The sequence below is a fragment of the Lissotriton vulgaris genome, chromosome 3_1, assembly GCF_964263255.1.
Source record: "Lissotriton vulgaris chromosome 3_1, aLisVul1.2, whole genome shotgun sequence".
Classification (NCBI taxonomy): domain Eukaryota; kingdom Metazoa; phylum Chordata; class Amphibia; order Caudata; family Salamandridae; genus Lissotriton; species Lissotriton vulgaris.
In genome coordinates this window covers 16,584,005-16,608,254 of record NC_141689.1, presented here as the reverse complement: position 1 = coordinate 16,608,254, position 24,250 = coordinate 16,584,005, and the positions used below count along the sequence as shown (strand labels likewise).

At 54.7% G+C, this 24,250-nt stretch overlaps 1 protein-coding gene across 1 annotated transcript in view; it reads left to right on the top strand.

The window, feature by feature from the left end:
• The window catches only part of LOC147725831 (uncharacterized), a 166,909-nt gene that overhangs the window by 33,832 nt on the left and 108,827 nt on the right, over window positions 1–24,250 (top strand). The window contains exons 2-3 of the mRNA XM_086960005.1: window positions 1,457–1,613; window positions 20,719–20,959. Coding sequence (XP_086816131.1) covers window positions 1,524–1,613; window positions 20,719–20,959 — 331 coding nt within the window. The 5' untranslated portion in view covers window positions 1,457–1,523. The remainder of the gene's footprint in view (window positions 1–1,456; window positions 1,614–20,718; window positions 20,960–24,250) is intronic.

Below are 24,250 nucleotides of genomic sequence, written 5' to 3'. Positions count from 1 at the left end.
GCTATTGCCCAGAGTCGCATGATGCTGCGGTGCTGCTGCCCGTGCCGGAGATCGAACCGTGAGCCCAGCCTCGTGCAGGCCATTCAATGGAAGCCCATGCAGAGCCCCTTCTGTTTCCAAAAGCCCCTCATAGCAGAGCCGGGACGGATGGAAACATATACTGTGGTGGGGAAGACCAAGGGCCGTAATGTACATTCATCAGGTTTTTCTTGTTTGTGCTGGGCACGCCGTTTAAAAGGTGCACCCGGCACAAACAAGGGAAATTATCTCTATTAGGATAAACGCTGTGCCCTCAGGGCAGCCGCAAACTCGCGCTGCCCCAGGGCAACACATTCATGTGAAAAACGGAGCAGCGGCTTTGAAGCCGCAATGTGCTTCACAGTGCAGGCGGCACTTTAGGGGAGTTAGAGATCCCTTTGTATGCGAGGGCCGTGACTGACTGCACCTGCCGCCTGCATGGGGATGTCTGGGTCCCGCTCCTCCAAAGGGCTGCTATCCAGGGACGCACTGACCGTGCACCACCTTTGATTCGGCCACTATCAGCGCACCTTCTGGCAGCTTCTTTTCCTATGCACTCATGTCTGTGATACGGTGCGAGCACAGAGGCAAAGGTGTTCCCTCGTTTTCATGAGGCCATGCCCCCATATGAATGAGGGAACCCCCCCTGATGATAGAGCTGGCGCTTCATGTGCATCGGCGCTATCAGTGCTACCGAAGGAGATACACAGGCATCTGTGGCCCCTTCTGTAATACCAAAGTGTCCCAGTGGCATGTAAAGCGTGCGCAAATGCCCATTGCGTCCCTAGGCCACTTCCGTAATATGGCCCCAGGACATGGAGCAGATTGATGGCAAGTAATTTCAGGAAGATGCTCACTGATGGGAAAGGTGGTCCTGCTGGCGTCACACCAGACACGTCTCAATGAACATGTCACATCCATTACTCTGTGTTCAATTACTTCTGTCCAATCTACTGTAGCCTGGTCAAGATACATATGACAGACTCTTCAGTGGCCATGCCCCGCTGGACTCTGGGGAATCCTGCATCATATGTGCTGATGGAATTTGCTTGAAATGTTGATTGTTTGCAGATAACCACAGCCATGCCCCTTAGCAGGGACTCTACGGCTTCCAATCTCTGTCGCCCTCTCCTCCTCCTCGACTCATCTCTCTGTTCCCAAAGCATCGCTTGTTTGCCACTCACAGGCCATGTTCATTTGATTATTTCTGTCCTGGCTGTAAATGTTGCTTCTGTTACTTAAGATAATAACAAAACATGCATTACACTTTTAAATTACTTTTAGGAGAAATCACATTTGAAGGTCATTTCTTGGACCAAGGCAACGTCCATCCTGTTGGCTTTTCTTGTGTTCCCATCTCTCATTTGTGTCCTTCTCAAATCCATCGCCTTCCCCAAACTCTGAGTCACATACCCTGTCTGTTGTCTTGTCCCCTCAGGCACCTCACATCTGTAGGACTCACAGGGTCCATTGGAGCACCGCAGGCGTGAAGACCCTCCGCAGCCATGGGGAACTACTGCGTGACCTTCGTCAACGAGACCCCCTACGTCTTCAGCTATGCTCACACCTACCTGGGCAGCGAGTGGAATATCCAGGCAAGTACGGCCCTAGGGAACTTCCCTGTTTGTGTCGAAGTGATAAACCATCTATTCCTCACACCCTCCATCCCATGCCCTAGGCTCTCTTCTTTCACTGCTGACAGTTGTCGCCTTGACAGGAATCCTCACCCAATGGAGTGCGAGGACTTGTGCTTTACTCTCTGCTCCATCTTACAAGGGTCTTTTTTCCCTCAAACTTCACCTCTTAGTTTTCTGACGGATGTAAAGGGCTGTGAAGGTGCACTTTAAGCCAACAGTGTGAAGTTCGCATCTCTATCACTGTGACATTTGTGGAAGTTGCAGACAATTACAGGTGTAAAATATACCCTAAAAATGTTGAAAAAGTTGGTACTTACCCCTCTCCTAAAACATCTTTCTTCACTGAGAAAGAGATGGGTATTCAAATTTAAGAAATGCGCTTCATCTCCAAAGATCCAATCAGGGGCTGCACAAGACATGACCTTATTAGAAAGCCTTGGAAAGTGTCAGGCCAGCTCTTTGTGGTCAGTGGGGCTCAACAGCAGCCCTTGTGACAGGTTTCCTATTGTCACTGGCATGACAGGACCCAGATACAACTGAAGGTTCACAGCATTAACAAGTCCTTTCTTTTAACGCACATGCTGACAGGAAGGAGTGAGGTCAAAGGTAAACGAGGTTCACTCCTAAAGGTTAGTATGGGGAGTGCAAATAAATAAGATGTCGAGTCTGTGCTAAAACGTGTATGAGGTGTATCCCTTTTGCTGCTCTAAGACCAGCGGTCCAGTGAAAGCGAAGGTGCAGTTATTCACCAAATGCAGGTTTCTCCAGAGGTTTGGACTTCGTCCAATGGAAGCGGCATTTCTAGGCAGCATATATTATAAAAGGTGACGCATGCTCATTCTGCGATCCAGGGGCCTTATTTATGAAGGACTTGCGCCGCCGGTGCGTCACTTTTAACATGGGAAAAAGTGACGCACCGGCGGCGCAAGTCCTTCATAAATTAGGCCCAAGGTGAGGCTACTCTGATGTCAAATGTTACAAAGTTCAGCTGCTCTCCAGCAGATACTGTATGCTTGCATGCCCCAGCACCTCCTTAGCAGACAGCACCCGTGCGGGGGTCCCGGGGGCAGACGGCGAGTGAGTGAGGTTCAGACAGAATCACTAACTGTCAGTCCCAAGACACTTTCACGCACACCATGTTTAACACCAAACACTGGCTGAGGTTTCACATGCTCTGGCATGACCTGTTGGCTAATCCCCTCACCCAGGATTCTCTCATGATTCACTTCTAAAGACCTCTTTTTGTTTCAAACAATGCTAATATCCCCCTTAAAATTTGATTTTTTTTGCTCCCTGCCACGGTTGAATGAAAAGACGAGAGATGTTTAACAAAAGAGGAACAGGTTGGTTTAAATAAATGCAGCAGCCCGAAGAGAACCGACAGAGCTGGGTCTGAAGAAAGTCTCTTTTTGGACAGAAGTTTTGGCAAACCGCTTATACCGTTCATGACGTAGAATAAACTGATATCTTGGCCTAGTCAAAAAGAATAAGTACAATCATCTGATAAGGGGGACACAGGGGTCTCTCGACCTCGGAGAGAGCGAGCGTGGGCCGGTGTCTATGTGTCCAGATGTCCGGCGTGGGGAGCGCATACTGCGTCATGATTGGCTGAGTGTTGCCAACTTCATGTTGCATCTTTCTTTGTTGCATTTTGGGAACGTGCACCTTTGGCCACAAGTGTTTCATTGGGGCCAGTTTCCTTGGACCTGTTCGTGGTGTGAGTGCGTCTCTGGGATCGATGCGGGTTCACCCTGTTCATGTGTTCGTCGTTGGACTAAGTGTAGCCCCCACCTGTGACCTGACAATCTGTAGTCCGGGGTTTTGGTCCCAGGGCCTGTAGATTCATCAGAGATGACCTCCGCATCACCCCGATGGGTCTGATCAATCCGACAGAAATGATATGAGTTCATTATATTGTGGACAAGCAACATGGCAGCCATTGACTCACTTTTACGACATCCTCTGCACGTGCGCACAGTTGCCAGAGCGGACATCAATACTGGCTTTACTGATATTAACATAGTTTGCATGCACAACGCTTGGCATAAGATTGGCATTGCTTCTACCGGTATCGACATTGTTATGCGAGCACATTTCATGGCCGGCATCGAGGTGGCCTGTATCGGTGTTGCCGGGTCGAGCCTGCGTACGTCATGGATTGTAGTGACACAGTATTCATGAATATTAATAGCACACTACGCGGACCGGGACGGTGCACCCGTAGCATGCTGTGAGCAGCTTCCCACATCTCTGTCTTATTCCTTCCTGTCCATGCGCCACACCACAGGACAGCTCACAGGAGATGATGGAGGAGCCTCGTGTGATGGCTGAGATGGCGTTGGCTGAGAAGCTCAAACATTTCCTGTGACACAAACTGAACTCCTCTCTCTGCAAACACTTACCTCATGCAAATCTTTTGGATAAACCTAAAGCCTCCCCTAATGTTAGGTTTTCTTTGCCAGCTCCCCTCTTCCACTCTTTACAAGGATCATCAAACTCCACCGCAGATCTAAACTCTGCACACACTCCCCAGGGCCCATCCGGCAGGATCACAGCCAGCAGCAATGGGAGGGATTTCAGAACATTCTTAAGAGTAAAAGAACATATCATAAACCATCACCACCGCATCAAGCTTACACAAAACTTAGCACACATGTTCTTTCTATGAATCGTGTGACCCGAATGTCCCTCTCATCCCATCCCAGTGACCCTGAGCCTCGCACTGGAATAGAAAACACCGGTGGGCCCCACATGTGCGTTTTGCTGCACTCCAAAGGCAGCTACTTACCTTCCTAGCAAAGGGTTGAGCGCTTCCGGGGACTCTCTCTGGGCCACCCTCCACGCAGACTTACGACCCATGCACGAGTCTGTTTCACCCTCCTCTTCTGAGCAGGCATCAGTGGCTGCCATCACACCTGCGCCCTCTTGCTCTTCTGAGCAGGCATCAGTGGCGGCCATCACACCTGCACCCTCTTCCTCTTCTGAGCAGGCATCAGTGGCGGCCATCACACCTGCGCCCTCCTCTTCTTCTGAGCAGGCATCAGTGGCGGCCATCACACCTGCGCCCTCTTCCTCTTCTGAGCAGGCATCAGTGGCTGCCATCACACCTGCGCCCTCTTCCTCTTCTGAGCAGGCATCAGTGGCTGCCATCACACCTGCGCCCTCTTCCTCTTCTGAGCAGGCATCAGTGGCTGCATCACACCTGCGCCCTCTTCCTCTTCTGAGCAGGCATCAGTGGCTGCCATCACACCTGCGCCCTCTTCCTCTTCTGAGCAGGCATCCGTGGCTGCATCACACCTGCACCCTCTTCCTCTTCTGAGCAGGCATCATTGGCGGCCATCACACCTGCGCCCTCTTCCTCTTCTGAGCAGGCATCAGTGGCTGCCATCACACCTGCGCCCTCTTCCTCTTCTGAGCAGGCATCAGTGGCTGCCATCACACCTGCGCCCTCTTCCTCTTCTGAGCAGGCATCAGTGGCTGCCATCACACCTGCACCCTCTTCCTCTTCTGAGCAGGCATCAGTGGCTGCATCACACCTGCACCCTCTTCCTCTTCTGAGCAGGCATCATTGGCGGCCATCACACCTGCGCCCTCTTCCTCTTCTGAGCAGGCATCAGTGGCTGCCATCACACCTGCGCCATCCTCCTCTTCTGAGCAGGCATCAGTGGCTGCATCACACCTGCACCCTCTTCCTCTTCTGAGCAGGCATCATTGGCGGCCATCACACCTGCGCCCTCTTCCTCTTCTGAGCAGGCATCAGTGGCTGCCATCACACCTGCGCCCGCTTCCTCTTCTGAGCAGGCATCAGTGGCTGCATCACACCTGCGCCCTCTTCCTCTTCTGAGCAGGCATCAGTGGCTGCCATCACACCTGCACCCTCTTCCTCTTCTGAGCAGGCATCAGTGGCTGCATCACACCTGCGCCCTCTTCCTCTTCTGAGCAGGCATCAGTGGCTGCATCACACCTGCGCCCTCTTCCTCTTCTGAGCAGGCATCAGTGGCTGCATCACACCTGCACCCTCTTCCTCTTCTGAGCAGGCATCATTGGCGGCCATCACACCTGCGCCCTCTTCCTCTTCTGAGCAGGCATCAGTGGCTGCCATCACACCTGCGCCCTCTTCCTCTTCTGAGCAGGCATCAGTGGCTGCCATCACACCTGCGCCCTCTTCCTCTTCTGAGCAGGCATCAGTGGCTGCCATCACACCTGCACCCTCTTCCTCTTCTGAGCAGGCATCAGTGGCTGCATCACACCTGCACCCTCTTCCTCTTCTGAGCAGGCATCATTGGCGGCCATCACACCTGCGCCCTCCTCCTCTTCTGAGCAGGCATCAGTGGCTGCATCACACCTGCGCCCTCTTCCTCTTCTGAGCAGGCATCAGTGGCTGCCATCACACCTGCACCCTCTTCCTCTTCTGAGCAGGCATCAGTGGCTGCATCACACCTGCACCCTCTTCCTCTTCTGAGCAGGCATCATTGGCGGCCATCACACCTGCGCCCTCCTCCTCTTCTGAGCAGGCATCAGTGGCTGCATCACACCTGCGCCCTCTTCCTCTTCTGAGCAGGCATCAGTGGCTGCCATCACACCTGTGCCCTCTTCCTCTTCTGAGCAGGCATCAGTGGCGGCCATCACACCTGCACCCTCTTCCTCTTCTTATCCGGCATCAGTGGCGGCCATCACACCTGCGCCCTCCTCCTCTTCTGAGCAGGCATCAGTGGCTGCCTTCACACCTGTACCCTCTGCCTCTTCTGAGCAGGCATCAGTGGCTGCCTTCACACCTGTACCCTCCTCCTCTTCTGAGCAGGCATCAGTGGCGGCCATCACACCTGTACCCTCTGCCTCTTCTGAGCAGGCATCAGTGGCTGCCTTCACACCTGTACCCTCTGCCTCTTCTGAGCAGGCATCAGTGGCTGCCTTCACACCTGTACCCTCCTCCTCTTCTGAGCAGGCATCAGTGGCGGCCAACACACCTGCGCCCTCTTCCTCTTCTGAGCAGGCATCAGTGGCTGCCATCACACCTGCGTCCTCTTGCTCTTCTGAGCAGGCATCAGTGGCGGCCATCACACCTGCGCCCTCTTGCTCTTCTGAGCAGGCATCAGTGGCGGCCATCACACCTGCGCCCTCTTCTTCTTCTGAGCAGGCATCAGTGGCTACCATCACACCTGCGCCCTCTTGCTCTTCTGAGCAGGCATCAGTGGCGGCCATCACACCTGCGCCCTCTTGCTCTTCTGAGCAGGCATCAGTGGCGGCCATCACACCTGCGCCCTCCTCCTCTTCTGAGCAGGCATCAGTGGCTGCCTTCACACCTGTACCCTCTGCCTCTTCTGAGCAGGCATCAGTGGCGGCCATCACACCTGCGCCCTCTTCCTCTTCTGAGCAGGCATCAGTGGCGGCATCACACCTGCACCCTCCTCCTCTTCTGAGCAGGCATCAGTGGCTGCATCACACCTGCACCATCTTCCTCTTCTGAGCAGGCATCAGTGGCTGCATCACAACCGCACCATCTTCCTCTTCTGAGCAGGCATCAGTGGCGGCCATCACACCTGCGTCCTCCTCCTCTTCTGAGCAGACATCAGTGGCTGCCATCACACCTGCGCCCTCTTCCTCTTCTGAGCAGGCATCAGTGGCTGCCATCACACCTGCGCCCTCTTCCTCTTCTGGCAGGCATCAGTGGCTGCATCACACCTGCGCCCTCTTCCTCTTCTGAGCAGGCATCAGTGGCTGCCATCACACCTGCGCCCTCTTCCTCTTCTGAGCAGGCATCAGTGGCTGCCATCACACCTGCGCCCTCTTCCTCTTCTGAGCAGGCATCAGTGGCTGCATCACACCTGCACCATCTTCCTCTTCTGAGCAGGCATCAGTGGCTGCATCACACCTGCACCATCATCCTCTTCTGAGCAGGCATCAGTGGCGGCCATCACACCTGCGTCCTCCTCCTCTTCTGAGCAGACATCAGTGGCTGCCATCCCACCTGCGCCCTCTTCCTCTTCTGAGCAGGCATCAGTGGCTGCCATCACACCTGCGCCCTCTTCCTCTTCTGAGCAGGCATCAGTGGCTGCATCACACCTGCGCCCTCTTCCTCTTCTGAGCAGGCATCAGTGGCTGCCATCACACCTGCGCCCTCTTCCTCTTCTGAGCAGGCATCAGTGGCTGCCATCACACCTGCGCCCTCTTCCTCTTCTGAGCAGGCATCAGTGGCTGCATCACACCTGCGCCCTCTTCCTCTTCTGAGCAGGCATCAGTGGCTGCCATCACACCTGCACCCTCTTCCTCTTCTGAGCAGGCATCAGTGGCTGCATCACACCTGCGCCCTCTTCCTCTTCTGAGCAGGCATCAGTGGCTGCATCACACCTGCGCCATCCTCCTCTTCTGAGCAGGCATCAGTGGCTGCATCACACCTGCACCCTCTTCCTCTTCTGAGCAGGCATCATTGGCGGCCATCACACCTGCGCCCTCTTCCTCTTCTGAGCAGGCATCAGTGGCTGCCATCACACCTGCGCCCTCTTCCTCTTCTGAGCAGGCATCAGTGGCTGCCATCACACCTGCGCCCTCTTCCTCTTCTGAGCAGGCATCAGTGGCTGCATCACACCTGCGCCCTCTTCCTCTTCTGAGCAGGCATCAGTGGCTGCATCACACCTGCGCCCTCTTCCTCTTCTGAGCAGGCATCAGTGGCTGCCATCACACCTGCACCCTCTTCCTCTTCTGAGCAGGCATCAGTGGCTGCATCACACCTGCGCCCTCTTCCTCTTCTGAGCAGGCATCATTGGCGGCCATCACACCTGCGCCCTCTTCCTCTTCTGAGCAGGCATCAGTGGCTGCCATCACACCTGCACCCTCTTCCTCTTCTGAGCAGGCATCAGTGGCTACATCACACCTGCGCCCTCTTCCTCTTCTGAGCAGGCATCAGTGGCTGCCATCACACCTGCACCCTCTTCCTCTTCTGAGCAGGCATCAGTGGCTGCATCACACCTGCGCCCTCTTCCTCTTCTGAGCAGGCATCAGTGGCTGCCATCACACCTGCGCCCTCTTCCTCTTCTGAGCAGGCATCAGTGGCTGCATCACACCTGCGCCCTCTTCCTCTTCTGAGCAGGCATCAGTGGCTGCATCACACCTGCGCCCTCTTCCTCTTCTGAGCAGGCATCAGTGGCTGCCATCACACCTGCACCCTCTTCCTCTTCTGAGCAGGCATCAGTGGCTGCATCACACCTGCGCCCTCTTCCTCTTCTGAGCAGGCATCATTGGCGGCCATCACACCTGCGCCCTCTTCCTCTTCTGAGCAGGCATCAGTGGCTGCCATCACACCTGCGCCCTCTTCCTCTTCTGAGCAGGCATCAGTGGCTGCCATCACACCTGCGCCCTCTTCCTCTTCTGAGCAGGCATCAGTGGCTACATCACACCTGCGCCCTCTTCCTCTTCTGAGCAGGCATCAGTGGCTGCCATCACACCTGCACCCTCTTCCTCTTCTGAGCAGGCATCAGTGGCTGCATCACACCTGCGCCCTCTTCCTCTTCTGAGCAGGCATCAGTGGCTGCCATCACACCTGCGCCCTCTTCCTCTTCTGAGCAGGCATCAGTGGCTGCCATCACACCTGCGCCCTCTTCCTCTTCTGAGCAGGCATCAGTGGCTGCCATCACACCTGCACCCTCTTCCTCTTCTGAGCAGGCATCAGTGGCTGCATCACACATGCACCCTCTTCCTCTTCTGAGCAGGCATCATTGGCGGCCATCACACCTGCGCCCTCCTCCTCTTCTGAGCAGGCATCAGTGGCTGCATCACACCTGCGCCCTCTTCCTCTTCTGAGCAGGCATCAGTGGCTGCCATCACACCTGCACCCTCTTCCTCTTCTGAGCAGGCATCAGTGGCTGCATCACACCTGCACCCTCTTCCTCTTCTGAGCAGGCATCATTGGCGGCCATCACACCTGCGCCCTCCTCCTCTTCTGAGCAGGCATCAGTGGCTGCATCACACCTGCGCCTTCTTCCTCTTCTGAGCAGGCATCAGTGGCTGCCATCACACCTGTGCCCTCTTCCTCTTCTGAGCAGGCATCAGTGGCGGCCATCACACCTGCACCCTCTTCCTCTTCTGAGCAGGCATCAGTGGCGGCCATCACACCTGCGCCCTCCTCCTCTTCTGAGCAGGCATCAGTGGCTGCCTTCACACCTGTACCCTCTGCCTCTTCTGAGCAGGCATCAGTGGCTGCATCACACCTGCACCCTCCTCCTCTTCTGAGCAGGCATCAGTGGCTGCATCACACCTGCACCCTCTTCCTCTTCTGAGCAGGCATCAGTGGCTGACATCACACCTGCGTCCTTTTCCTCTTCTGAGCAGGCATCAGTGGCGGCCATCACACCTGCGCCCTCTTCCTCTTCTGAGCAGGCATCAGTGGCTGCATCACACCTGCGCCCTCTTCCTCTTCTGAGCAGGCATCAGTGGCGGCCATCACACCTGCGCCCTCTTCCTCTTCTGAGCAGGCATCAGTGGCTGCATCACACCTGCGCCCTCTTCCTCTTCTGAGCAGGCATCAGTGGCGGCCAACACACCTGCACCCTCCTCCTCTTCTGAGCAGGCATCAGTGGCTGCATCACACCTGCACCCTCCTCCTCTTCTGAGCAGGCATCAGTGGCTGCATCACACCTGCACCCTCTTCCTCTTCTGAGCAGGCATCAGTGGCTGACATCACACCTGCGTCCTCTTCCTCTTCTGAGCAGGCATCAGTGGCGGCCATCACACCTGCGCCCTCTTCCTCTTCTGAGCAGGCATCAGTGGCTGCATCACACCTGCGCCCTCTTCCTCTTCTGAGCAGGCATCAGTGGCGGCCATCACACCTGCGCCCTCTTCCTCTTCTGAGCAGGCATCAGTGGCTGCATCACACCTGCGCCCTCCTCCTCTTCTGAGCAGGCATCAGTGGCTGCCATCACACCTGCGCCCTCCTCCTCTTCTGAGCAGGCATCAGTGGCTGCCATCACACCTGCGCCCTCCTCCTCTTCTGAGCAGGTATCAGTGGCTGCCATCACACCTGCGCCCTCTTCCTCTTCTGAGCAGGCATCATTGGCGGCCATCACACCTGCGCCCTCTTCCTCTTCTGAGCAGGCATCAGTGGCTGCCATCACACCTGCGCCCTCTTCCTCTTCTGAGCAGGCATCAGTGGCTGACATCACACCTGCGTCCTCTTGCTCTTCTGAGCAGGCATCAGTGGCGGCCATCACACCTGCACCCTCCTCCTCTTCTGAGCAGGCATCAGTGGCGGCCATCACACCTGCGCCCTCCTCCTCTTCTGAGCAGGCATCAGTGGCTGCCATCACACCTGCGCCCTCCTCCTCTTCTGAGCAGGCATCAGTGGCTGCCATCACACCTGCGCCCTCCTCCTCTTCTGAGCAGGTATCAGTGGCTGCCTTCACACCTGTACCCTCTGCCTCTTCTGAGCAGGCATCAGTGGCTGCCTTCACACCTGTACCCTCTGCCTCTTCTGAGCAGGCATCAGTGGCTGCCATCACACCTGCGCCCTCCTCCTCTTCTGAGCAGGCATCAGTGGCTGCCATCACACCTGCGCCCTCCTCCTCTTCTGAGCAGGCATCAGTGGCTGCCATCACACCTGCGCCCTCCTCCTCTTCTGAGCAGGCATCAGTGGCTGCCTTCACACCTGTACCCTCTGCCTCTTCTCTTGAGCACTCGATTGAACCCGAGGCAGGGAGTCCTGGGCACACGACCCGCTTCGAGGAGGGGACTCAAAAATAACAGGCGTAGCATCCTAGCAGCATCTTCACTAAAACACAATGATTGTCTCATGGTCTGTCACGAACACCATTGTTACAGTACCAACAACGTTGACACTGTACCTCCTGCCGGCACCACAGCCTTTCTCTTTCCCTGAAATGCAAAGCCCTTGATGCGAGGCCGGTCGTGCCCCCCTCCACCCCCCTCTGTGTGAACTCGTTCCACCAAACCCCAAACACTAATGCCACAGTCCCAACACACCCTGGCAGGGTCCAAGGGAAACAACAACTCTGAAAGAGCCTCTCGCTCAAGGAATGCAATGCTCGTTTACACAAAACCAGACAAACAAGTCCTTCTTGTTCTTAGGCAAGGGTAGTAAATGTTTCGTTTTTCAGTAACATTCTAGTTAAACTTGGAGTGAAGCTGACATACTTCCAGAAATTATTTCAAATGCTGTCGGTCAGAGAGGATAGATCTTTGCATAGTAGCTTCAACAAGCTAGAACCAGACTGGACCCCTCTCGAGAAGCAATTGGACTCAAATATTCACTCGATTCTTTGGCAGATACACACGTCCCTTTGCTGCCAGAGACAGTATCTAATGCCTTAGCCTGCTGCACTTTTGTCACAACCAGAAATGAAAATGTCTTGGAAGCAGCCATGCTGTTGAAAGCTGCCAGCAGACTCCCCATAACTCCATGAATCACTGAGGCACAGGGCGCTGACCCGAGGGCGCTGACCCGAGGGCGCTGACCCGGAGGGCGCTGACCCGGAGGGCGCTGACCCGGAGGGCGCTGACTCGGAGGGCTCTGACCCGAGGGCGCTGACCCAAGGGCGCTGACCCAAGGGCGCTGACCCGAGGGCGCTGACCCGGAGGGCTCTGACTCAAGGGCGCTGACCCGAGGGTGCTGATCCGAGGGCGCTGACCCGAGGGCGCTGACCCAAGGGCGCTGACCCGGAGGGCGCTGACTCGGAGGGCGCTGACCCGAGGGCGCTGACCCAAGGGCGCTGACCCAAGGGCGCTGACCCGAGGGTGCTGACCCAAGGGCGCTGACCCAAGGGCGCTGACCCGGAGGGCGCTGACTCGGAGGGCGCTGACCCGAGGGCGCTGACTCGGAGGGCGCTGACCCGGAGGGCGCTGACCCAAGGGCGCTGACCCGAGGGTGCTGACCCAAGGGCGCTGACCCAAGGGCGCTGACCCGGAGGGCGCTGACTCGGAGGGCGCTGACCCGAGGGCGCTGACTCGGAGGGTGCTGACCCGGAGGGCGCTGACCCGGAGGGCGCTGACTCAGAGGGCGCTGACCCGGAGGGCGCTGACCCAGAGGGCGCTGACCCAAGGGCGCTGACCTGAGGGCGCTGACCCGAGGGCGCTGACCCGAGGGCGCTGACCCGGAGGGCGCTGACCTGGAGGGCTCTGACTCAAGGGCGCTGACCCGAGGGTGCTGATCCGAGGGCGCTGACCCGAGGGCGCTGACCCAAGGGCGCTGACCCGGAGGGCGCTGACTCGGAGGGCGCTGACCCGAGGGCGCTGACCCAAGGGCGCTGACCCAAGGGCGCTGACCCGAGGGCGCTGACCCAAGGGCGCTGACCCGGAGGGCGCTGACTCCGAGGGCGCTGACCCGAGGGCGCTGACTTGGAGGGCGCTGACCCGGAGGGCGCTGACCCGGAGGGCGCTGACTCGGAGGGCGCTGACCCGGAGGGCGCTGACCCGGAGGGCGCTGACCCAGACGGTGCTGACCTGGAGGGTGCTGACCCGAGGGCACTGACCCGAGGGCGCTGACCCGGAGGGCGCTGACCCAGACGGCGCTGACCCGGAGGGCGCTGACCCGAGGGCACTGACCCGAGGGCGCTGACCCGGAGGGCGCTGACCCGAGGGCGCTGACCCGGAGGGCGCTGACCCAGACGGCGCTGACCCGGAGGGCGCTGACCCGAGGGCACTGACCCGAGGGCGCTGACCCGGAGGGCACTGACTCAGAGGGCGCTGACCTAGACGGCGCTGACCCAGAGGGCACTGACCTGGAGGGTGCTGACTCGAGGCTGCTGACCTGGAGGGCGCTGACCCGGATGGCGCTGACCCAGAGGGTGCTGACCCAAGGGCGCTGTCCTGAGGGCGCTGACCCGGAGGGCGCTGACCCAGATGGCGCTGACCTGGACGGTGCTGACCCTGAGGACGCTCACCCAGAGGGCGCTGACCCGAGGGTGCTGACCCGGAGGGTGCTGACCCGAGGGCGCTGACCCGGAGGGCACTAACCCAGAGGGCGCAGACCCAGACGGCGCTGACCCGGAGGGCGCTAACCCAGAGGGCGCTGACCCGAGGCTGCTGACCCGGAGGGCGCTGACCCAAGGGCGCTGACCCGGAGGGCGCTGACCCGAGTCTGCTGACCTGGAGGGCGCTGACCCGAGTGCGCTGACCCGGAGGGCACTGACCCAGAGGGCGCTGACCCAAGGGCACTGACCTGAGGGTGCTGACCCAGAGGGCGCTGACCCAGATGGCGCTGACCCAGACGGTGCTGACCCGGAGGGTGCTGACCCAGAGGGCGCTGACCCGAGGGTGCTGACCCGGAGGGCGCTGACCCGAGGGCGCTGACCCGGAGGGCACTGACCCAGAGGGCGCTGACCCAGACGGCGCTGACCTGGAGGGCGCTGACCCGGAGGGCGCTGACCCGAGGTTGCTGACCCGGAGGGTGCTGACCCGAGGGCGCTGACCCGGAGGGCACTGACCCGAGGGCGCTGACCCAGACGGTGCTGACCCGGAGGGCGCTGACCCAGAGGGCGCTGACCCGGAGGGCGCTGACCCGAAGGCGCTGACCCAGAGGGCGCAGACCCAGGGGGCGCTGACTTGGAGGGCGCTGACCTGGAGGGTGCTGACCCAAGGGCGCTGACCCAGAGGGCGCAGACCCAGAGGGCGCTGACCCGGAGGGCGCTGACCCGGAGGGCGCAGACCCGAGGGCGCTGACCCAGAGGCCGAAGACCCAGAGGGCGCAGACCCGGAGGGCGCTGACCTGGAGGGCGCTGACCTGAGGGCGCTGACCCAGAGGGCGCTGACCCGGAGGGTGCTGACCCGAGGGTGCTGACCCGGAGGGCGCTGACCCGAGGGTGCTGACCCGGAGGGCGCTGACCCGGAGGGTGCTGACCCGAGGGTGCTGACCCAAGGGCGCTGACCCGAGGGTGCTGACCCGGAGGGCACTGACCCAGAGGGCGCTGACCCGTGGGCACTGACCCGAGGGTGCTGACCCAGGGGGCGCTGACCCGAGGGACCCCCTGCACTGAAGAGTGGCTACAGTGGAATGAAAGCTGCCAGGTGTCTGGATGGATCCAGCCCGGGCTGGGGATGCCCTGCTGCCAGCCTGACCTTGCTGGGAGTGCGCCTCACACACACACCCTGGGTCTGATGTGTACATTGGCAGCACCCGTTTCTCTGCCAGGGCGGTGGAGTAAGTTAATCTGTTGCCTCTGATGCAGGGGCCATTTTCCAAATTCAGAAATGTCTGCTGGCCCAGTGGCACTTCGAGCATTGACCGGAACTGCCGCCATGGCGTTGTAAGCAGGATTTTATGTTTGAAAATATAAAAACACTGCCCCCCTCTCCAGGGGCATTTCCCCTCGTGATGAGGGGGGCACAGAGCACTGTTCAGTGCGCCTCACTGCCAGGGCGCGCGGTAGGCGATGGGCTTTGAAAACAATTGTTTTTCAATAATAGGAGCTGGCCTCACCCCATCGAGACATCTGAGGGGTTGAACCACAACGGAGACGGAGCAGGGGTCAGGTGGGCGAAACCATCAGGCTGGCAGGGAGGGGGCGCCAGCACCATTGACCCATAATTCCCTCTCCACCAGCATTCACATCCGGCCCTTCATTACTTGACTTTGCCAAAAGCCATTGAAAAATGACTTCCCGTGATCCTCTGCGCCTCTGCGGGAATCTCTCCGTGGAGATTGATTGAAGGCACGCCTTGTCTGCATGCACTCCCACGGGTCAGCATATTTGCATGGTTAGCTTATACTGTAATAAAGCCATGCAAGGGAAACAAGCATTTGCAAAATAAATACCTTGGAGGCCTGTAGCCAGACCAATTGAATTTACAAATGTTTGTTTACAGTACATTGAACTTATAAGCCCTTTTTTATCTAAACACTGAAAGCAAAGGAGGTGCATGAGAATTGAGGGATATTGCAGCAGAATATGAGGCCCGTGATTCTAGGGACTCAACACATTCGTGTTTCCTCGACTTCCAAGGGCCTGGAATATCCCGCTGCGGACCGCCTCCAGCGCCCAGACAAGGAGGAGTCTCTGCGGTGATTGGTGGCCGTGAGAGGTTCCGTGGTGGTCGCCTTACTTCCTTGCAAGGTCTAGCCGTCATCATTGACCACAAGGTAGGACTGTCAAACAGATCTCTGATGGGCTGCCCCTAATGCTCACGCCCCCTAATGAGGTGTGAAAGTCCCTGGAGTAGCCACGCCCATTCTGCCTCTCACAGCTACATCCTGAAATCCAGTAAATGCCACAAACCTCCTGACAGCTGCACCCCAAGGTTTATTTGTTGCTCTCCAACTAAGACCTAGAAGATGCAGAGAGTTGTGGTGGACCCACAATGTCAGGAATGTCTAAAGTCATGTTTCCCCATCCCTGCATGTTCCCTGCTTTGCTCTCTCTTCTTCCTTTTCCCTGCACCATAGTTTTTAGGCCAGGAGTTATGTATCTCTTTGTGAACTTGCATGGCTCACATTGGAGCCGGAAGATGTCTCTATCTTTCTCTGTCCCAGGTTCTCTTTACTTATCGGGATGCTACACTTTTCCAAGGTAGATTTCCAGAGGCGTGGCACTTCTGTTCTACTCCGAGTGTCCTGATGTAGCAGCGTCACATCCTGTCAGTGCAGGTTACTGGGGACAGCTGTGGAGTCCTGCAGGGGAGGACAAGTCCACCTTTAAATGATAGGGTAATCACTAGGGGCTAGATGTAGGTAATGTCTATTTACCGATTCCTAAATACCAAATGTTACCGATTCGGAATTTAAGAATCGGTACATAGAATGTAGGTAAAAAATCGGTAAATGTTACCGATTCGGTAATAGTGAATGGCTTCCCATTCATTGCTATGGACCTGGAGGCCCCTAGGAATGAATGGGAAGCCATTCACTATTACCTATTCTGTAAATACCGCATCAGTAATAGTGGGAGCATATTCAAGGGTGGCACATTGACACCCTGTTGCACCCCTGAATCATGCATGTGTGCACATGTGCCACACATACATGCCCTAAGGGCATGTATGTCTGCCACATGCACTTTTATAAAAGCACAACATTTCCTTTTTAACCCCTTCCATGCTCATGACGAGCTGAGCTCGTCATGCAGTACACTGGTCGTGTGCTTATGACGAGCTGAGCTTGTCATGAACCATGGAAATCTGAAAAGTTCAGCACCGAGAGGGAATTGCTGCAGCAGTCAAGGTGTTAAAGGTATTCAGTATTTACCACCAACTTGCAGTTTGTGGTAAATAACAAATCCTTAAACGAAAAATGCACTCACTTGAGTGCTCCCTACATAGGATTTAAGGATTCCGTATTTTACCGCTTCCTTAAAATAACAAATCAGTATTTATTTTATTTATTTTATTTATTTATTTTTTGAGATTTTTATTGCGCGAACAATTACCCTAGGGTGTCTCGGCGCATGTGTGAGCTAGCAGGACCACAATGGTAGAGTTCACTGGTCAAACAGCCATGTCTTTACGAGCCTCCGGAAGCTCATCAGGTTGGGGGCATTTTTAATATTTAGTGGAAGGAGGTTCCAGAGTTTTGGTACAGCCACTAAAAAGCGGCGGTCTCCCCAAGTTGCCGTTCTAGTGCGAGGTACAGATAGAAGGCAGGTGTTAGCAGATCTCAACAATCTTTTGGGGGTGTACAGCTGGAGTGCCTCAGTCAAGAATTTGGGTCCTGTGCCATGCACTGCCTTGTAGGCAATGCAGAGGGCCTTGAACTTATTACAGCTCTCTACTCTAAGCCAATGAAGCTGGCGGATGGCAAGGGTAGTAGACTGGCGGCGAGGAATGTTTAGGACAATTCTGGCAGCCGCATTCTGTACAGACTGTAACTTTGACAGCACAGATTTCTGGGTGTTGAGGAAGAGGGCATTTCCATAATCAATTTTGGAAAATACCAGAGTGGTAACTAAGGTCTTCCCGGCAGAGGAGGGGAGATAAGGCAGCAATTTCTTTATTTTCTTTAGCGTGAAGAAAGCAGAGGAGACAACCTTGTTGACATGAAGGTTGAAAGTTAGTTTGCTATCAAAGATGACTCCCAAGTTCCTCGCTTTTACCACTGGGACGGGTGGAGAGCCCAGTTGATTGGGCCACCAGATGGAGGACCATTCTGGGGCGAGGTTGCCAAAGGTCATAACCTCGGTTTTATCCGATTTAAGCCTTAGGCAATTGGAGGACATCCACATACTGACAGCAAGCATGGCCTCCTGAAAATTAGCTGCCACTGCTGTACCGTTCTTGTGGATCACCAGCACCAGTTGGGTATCGTCTGCGTAGGAAGTTAAACGCACCCCATAGGCCTTTATTACCCTCGCTAAGTCCGCTACGTAGATGTTGAATAACGTGGGACTTAGCGAGGAGCTTTGTGGTACTCCACATGGTAGTGCAGAGACGGGAGAGTAGAAATTACCCAACTTGACTGTCTGGGTGCGGTCAGCCAGGAAGGATGAAATGAGGTCTCTAGCCGAACCGTCTATCCCCAGAGCTGTGACACGGTCGACCAAAATAGCATGGTCGACCGTGTCAAATGCTGCGGACAGATCCAGAAGAATTAAGATGGCCGTTCCTCCCTGATCCATGATGGTTCTAATTTCATCAGAAGCTTTTATTAGTGCAGTCTCCGTCCCGTGTCCCTTCCTAAAGCCAAACTGCGTTTCGTCTAAGAGTTGGTGCGTATCGACGAACTCTGAGAGCTGTATATTCATCAGAGCTTCGCAAATTTTGGCCGGGAAGGGGAGACAGGCAATGGGTCTATAGCTGACCGAGGCGGAGGGATCCAGGGAGGGCTTCTTCAGAAGAGGCTTAATCACTGCCTTCTTCCACGGGGCTGGATAACAGCCGGTATGAAAGGCAGTGTTGCAGATTTCCATGAGTGGGTGGGAAATCACCTCACTTAAATTAGCCATCACTGAGGGGGGGCATGGGTCCAAAGGGGATCCAGACTTGGTGATGGAAATGAGTCTGCTAATTTGGTCTTCTGAGGTGTCAGCAAATGAAGAGAGAGGGTCATGGTTAATATGGGGAAATTCCTTACTGCTGGCAGTGGATCTAGCCCCTGTATCTCCACCAAAGGATGCATAGATATCTGCCACTTTAGAAGTAAAGAAAGTGGACAGTGCGTTACAAAACAGTTGGGAGGGTTCTACTCCGAGACCCGATGGAGGTGTAGATAGGGAATTGACCACTGAAAACAGTTCTCTGGCCGAATTCCTAGCATTCTTTATTTGGGTCGAAAAAAAAGTCATTTTCCGAGTACAGATGGCCTTTTTATATATGGTTAAGGCATCTTTGTAGGATTGCTTAGCTATGGGGCAATAGAATTTCCTCCAGCGTCTTTCTAAATTCCGACAATGTTGTCGGTGAAGTCTAAGCTCTTCTGTGTACCATGCCGCCGATGGCGACCTTCTATTAGGTTGGATGGACTTTTCCGGAGCGACCTGATCAGCAGCGTTCCTAATCCACTCTTGGAAATCAGAGGCTGAGGGGACAGAATTGGACCCTATAGTAGGGGAGGATAATGTCAGGATGTTTGCCATCTGAGGGATGTCAGCATTCTTCCAGGCACGAATTGCTGCCCTACTAGGTGGTCTGGAAGCGGGGAGGTTAGCTGGGCGAGTGTCAATACCAAATATAATGGCCCTATGGTCAGTCCAGGTAAGGGGTAAAGTGTCTAGTATCGTGATGAGAGAGTTGTTGGTGAACACACCGTCTAGTGTGTGTCCCGCCTGGTGAGTAGATCCCTTTACCAATTGTTGGAGTCCTAGAGTAAGGAAGTCAGCAGTAAGTTGGGAGGTGTCGTGATTTCCCTGTTCTTCCAAAGGGAAGTTGAAATCTCCCAATATTGTATAATCAGTGGAGCCTATAGTGTAGTCATTTAGCTCAGAGAGGGACCCAAGAAAGGAATTCCGAGGTCCAGGAGGTCGGTAAAGCAAAATGCCTTTAAAGGTTTGTTTGCAGTTAATGTTGATTGCAAAAGTTGCAGCTTCACAGTTGGTGGATAAAATGGGGTCAAGCGTGGTATGGTACGGATTCTTATAAATTATAGTGAGTCCTCCACCTCTTCTAAATTACTGAATCCTTAAATCTAGCCTCTTACATCGTAAGGGCTAAATACCGGTCGGTAATGGGAAATTTACCGATTTTCGGCCGTTACTGACTGGTATTAGCCCACCTACATCTAGCCCTAGATGGTCTCCTCAAGACATCACATATTTATCTTTTCCACATTCTCTTGTGCGATTTCCCTGAGGAGTCTACCAAGGAATGTAACGGAGCCCTTCGTGTGCCTGTGTTATTTCTCAAGACCTTACAGCACCCATAAAGTCCTCAACATCCTTAAAGAAATTGCGTGAAGCGCCCCCCGTAGAAGCTCCTGCTTTAACGTCTAGATCTACAACAGGTGAGGGATCGCTGCAGGTCTGCTGCTGCAATCCCTGTATTCCTCTGATGTTTTGTTATGTTCTCCAGTATTTATGAAGCCCACCATTGCTGACCCCAGATGGAGTCAAGTTGATAAGCCTGAGCAGCTGATTGTGAGGCTGAGGAGCCCCTAATGTATCTGAAGCCAGGGTTGATGGCATTACCAAAGATCAGAAGGCACACCAAGTCTCACAAGGGACAGTAGGTCTGAAGGGCTGCTGTGTCTGTCAGAAGGGGTGCTCATCTTGATGGGTCCATTGGTAGGGGATCAGTTTCAAGAATTGAGAAAGAGAGTTCAGGGGCAGGGCAAGCACCACAAAGACGGTAATATAACTCAGTATTCTGCAGGGCACTGAATACATGCATGCGTGCAAGAATGAGTGAGTGAGGGAGTGAGTGAGGGAGTGGTGGTGGGTGGGTGGTGAGTGACTGACTGCATTGATGCATAAATGAGATACTGCATGGATGGAAGGCTACAGACACTGTCAGTTAGAAATCAGACTTGGTAGTTTTGTCAATAATCCGTGCGGATGGAAGCAGTGAATCAGGTAGTTCACATCGTGGCTTACATTTTGTTCGCTGGACCTATACTTTGTTATTTCAACTCTTTTTGTCATTTATGGGATGATGTCCCTCAGTACCGAAATACAAGTTTTGTTCTTCTCTCCCTTAGGGCCAAGGTGTCCTTTTGCCAGGTCAGAGAAGATCGTCCAGGCAGCAAGGAATCATAAGTCGCTTGTATGTAAGATATGGACGTCACAGTGGACATGCTTGTCTTAAGTCTACAGACTTATGGCGCCAGTACACCGGCATCGACAGCCCAACATTCTACATCCGCGTCATCAAGGCGGATCGGTCCCAGATACAGATGGTGTGCAGTCGCGGTGGACCTGCCCCCATCTGCCCCAACTATGGTAAGATTAAGGTGCAGGTGGTTGGAGATATGCTTGTGAAAAGGGATTCAGTGTTAGGATCTGCATCTTCTCCAGACTCCATGTGTTTGATTAAAGTTGATAGAGTGAAGGTCAAAGGGCGGCCCGGCCCCCATGGAGGGTCTTCATCCTGTGTTCCATCAAACATGTCATCCATGAATCACCACTTCAGCTGGACTGAAAGTTTTATTGCGCTATACACCATAGGTCTTCATGGCTGAAGAGGGCAGTCAGCAAGGATGCCACATGCTCCTTACACCATAGGTCTTCATGGCTGAAGAGGGCAGTCAGCAAGGATGCCACATGCTCCTTACACCATAGGTCTTCATGGATGAAGAGGGCAGTCAGCAAGGATGCCACATGCTCCTTACTCCATAGGTCTTCATGGATGAAGAGGGCAGTCAGCAAGGATGCCACATGCTCCTTACACCATAGGTCTTCATGGCTGAAGAGGGCAGTCAGCAAGGATGCCACATGCTCCTTACTCCATAGGTCTTCATGGATGAAGAGGGCAGTCAGCAAGGATGCCACATGCTCCTTACACCATAGGTCTTCATGGCTAAAGAGAGCAGTCAGCAAGGATGCCACATGCTCCTTACACCATAGGTCTTCGTGGCTAAAGAGGGCAGTCAGCAAGGATGCCACATGCTCCTTACACCATAGGTCTTCGTGGCTGAAGAGGGCACTCAGCAAGGATGCCACATGCTCCTTACACCATAGGTCTTCATGGCTGAAGAGGGCACTCAGCAAGGATGCCACATGCTCCTTACACCATAGGTCTTCGTGGCTAAAGAGGGCAGTCAGCAAGGATGCCACATGCTCCTTACACCATAGGTCTTCGTGGCTAAAGAGGGCAGTCAGCAAGGATGCCACATGCTCCTTACACCATAGGTCTTCATGGCTGAAGAGGGCACTCAGCAAGGATGCCACATGCTCCTTACACCATAGGTCTTCATGGCTGAAGAGGGCACTCAGCAAGGATGCCACATGCTCCTTACACCATAGGTCTTCATGGCTGAAGAGGGCACTCAGCAAGGATGCCACATGCTCCTTACACCATAGGTCTTCATGGCTAAAGAGAGCAGTCAGCAAGGATGCCACATGCTCCTTACACCATAGGTCTTCATGGCTGAAGAGGGCACTCAGCAAGGATGCCACATGCTCCTTACACCATAGGTCTTCATGGCTAAAGAGAGCAGTCAGCAAGGATGCCACATGCTCCTTACACCATAGGTCTTCATGGCTGAAGAGGGCAGTCAGCAAGGATGCCACATGCTCCTTACACCATAGGTCTTCGTGGCTAAAGAGGGCAGTCAGCAAGGATGCCACATGCTCCTTACACCATAGGTCTTCGTGGCTAAAGAGGGCAGTCAGCAAGGATGCCACATGCTCCTTACACCATAGGTCTTCATGGCTAAAGAGAGCAGTCAGCAAGGATGCCACATGCTCCTTACACCATAGGTCTTCATGGCTGAAGAGGGCAGTCAGCAAGGATGCCACATGCTCCTTACACCATAGGTCTTCATGGCTAAAGAGGGCAGTCAGCAAGGATGCCACATGCTCCTTACACCATAGGTCTTCATGGCTGAAGAGAGCAGTCAGCAAGGATGCCACATGCTCCTTACACCATAGGTCTTCATGGCTGAAGAGAGCAGTCAGCAAGGATGCCACATGCTCCTTACACCATAGATCTTCATGGCTGAAGAGGGCAGTCAGCAAGGATGCCACATGCTCCTTACACCATAGGTCTTCATGGCTAAAGAGGGCAGTCAGCAAGGATGCCACATGCTCCTTACACCATAGGTCTTCGTGGCTAAAGAGAGCAGTCAGCAAGGATGCCACATGCTCCTTACACCATAGGTCTTCATGGCTGAAGAGGGCAGTCAGCAAGGATGCCACATGCTCCTTACACCATAGGTCTTCATGGCTGAAGAGAGCAGTCAGCAAGGATGCCACATGCTCCTTACACCATAGGTCTTCATGGCTGAAGAGGGCAGTCAGCAAGGATGCCACATGCTCCTTACACCATAGGTCTTCGTGGCTAAAGAGGGCAGTCAGCAAGGATGCCACATGCTCCTTACACCATAGGTCTTCGTGGCTGAAGAGAGCAGTCAGCAAGGATGCCACATGCTCCTTACACCATAGGTCTTCGTGGCTAAAGAGAGCAGTCAGCAAGGATGCCACATGCTCCTTACACCATAGGTCTTCATGGCTAAAGAGAGCAGTCAGCAAGGATGCCACATGCTCCTTACACCATAGGTCTTCATGGCTAAAGAGAGCAGTCAGCAAGGATGCCACATGCTCCTTACACCATAGGTCTTCGTGGCTGAAGAGAGCAGTCAGCAAGGATGCCACATGCTCCTTACACCATAGATCTTCATGGCTGAAGAGGGCAGTCAGCAAGGATGCCACATGCTCCTTACACCATAGGTCTTCGTGGCTAAAGAGGGCAGTCAGCAAGGATGCCACATGCTCCTTACACCATAGGTCTTCGTGGCTGAAGAGAGCAGTCAGCAAGGATGCCACATGCTCCTTACACCATAGGTCTTCGTGGCTAAAGAGAGCAGTCAGCAAGGATGCCACATGCTCCTTACACCATAGGTCTTCATGGCTAAAGAGGGCAGTCAGCAAGGATGCCACATGCTCCTTACACCATAGGTCTTCATGGCTAAAGAGAGCAGTCAGCAAGGATGCCACATGCTCCTTACACCATAGGTCTTCATGGCTGAAGAGAGCAGTCAGCAAGGATGCCACATGCTCCTTACACCATAGGTCTTCATGGCTAAAGAGAGCAGTCAGCAAGGATGCCACATGCTCCTTACACCATAGGTCTTCGTGGCTAAAGAGAGCAGTCAGCAAGGATGCCACATGCTCCTTACACCATAGGTCTTCGTGGCTAAAGAGAGCAGTCAGCAAGGATGCCACATGCTCCTTACACCATAGGTCTTCGTGGCTAAAGAGAGCAGTCAGCAAGGATGCCACATGCTCCTTACACCATAGGTCTTCATGGCTAAAGAGAGCAGTCAGCAAGGATGCCACATGCTCCTTACACCATAGGTCTTCATGGCTAAAGAGAGCAGTCAGCAAGGATGCCACATGCTCCTTACACCATAGGTCTTCATGGCTAAAGAGGGCAGTCAGCAAGGATGCCACATGCTCCTTACACCATAGGTCTTCATGGCTAAAGAGGGCAGTCAGCAAGGATGCCACATGCTCCTTACACCATAGGTCTTCATGGCTAAAGAGAGCAGTCAGCAAGGATGCCACATGCTC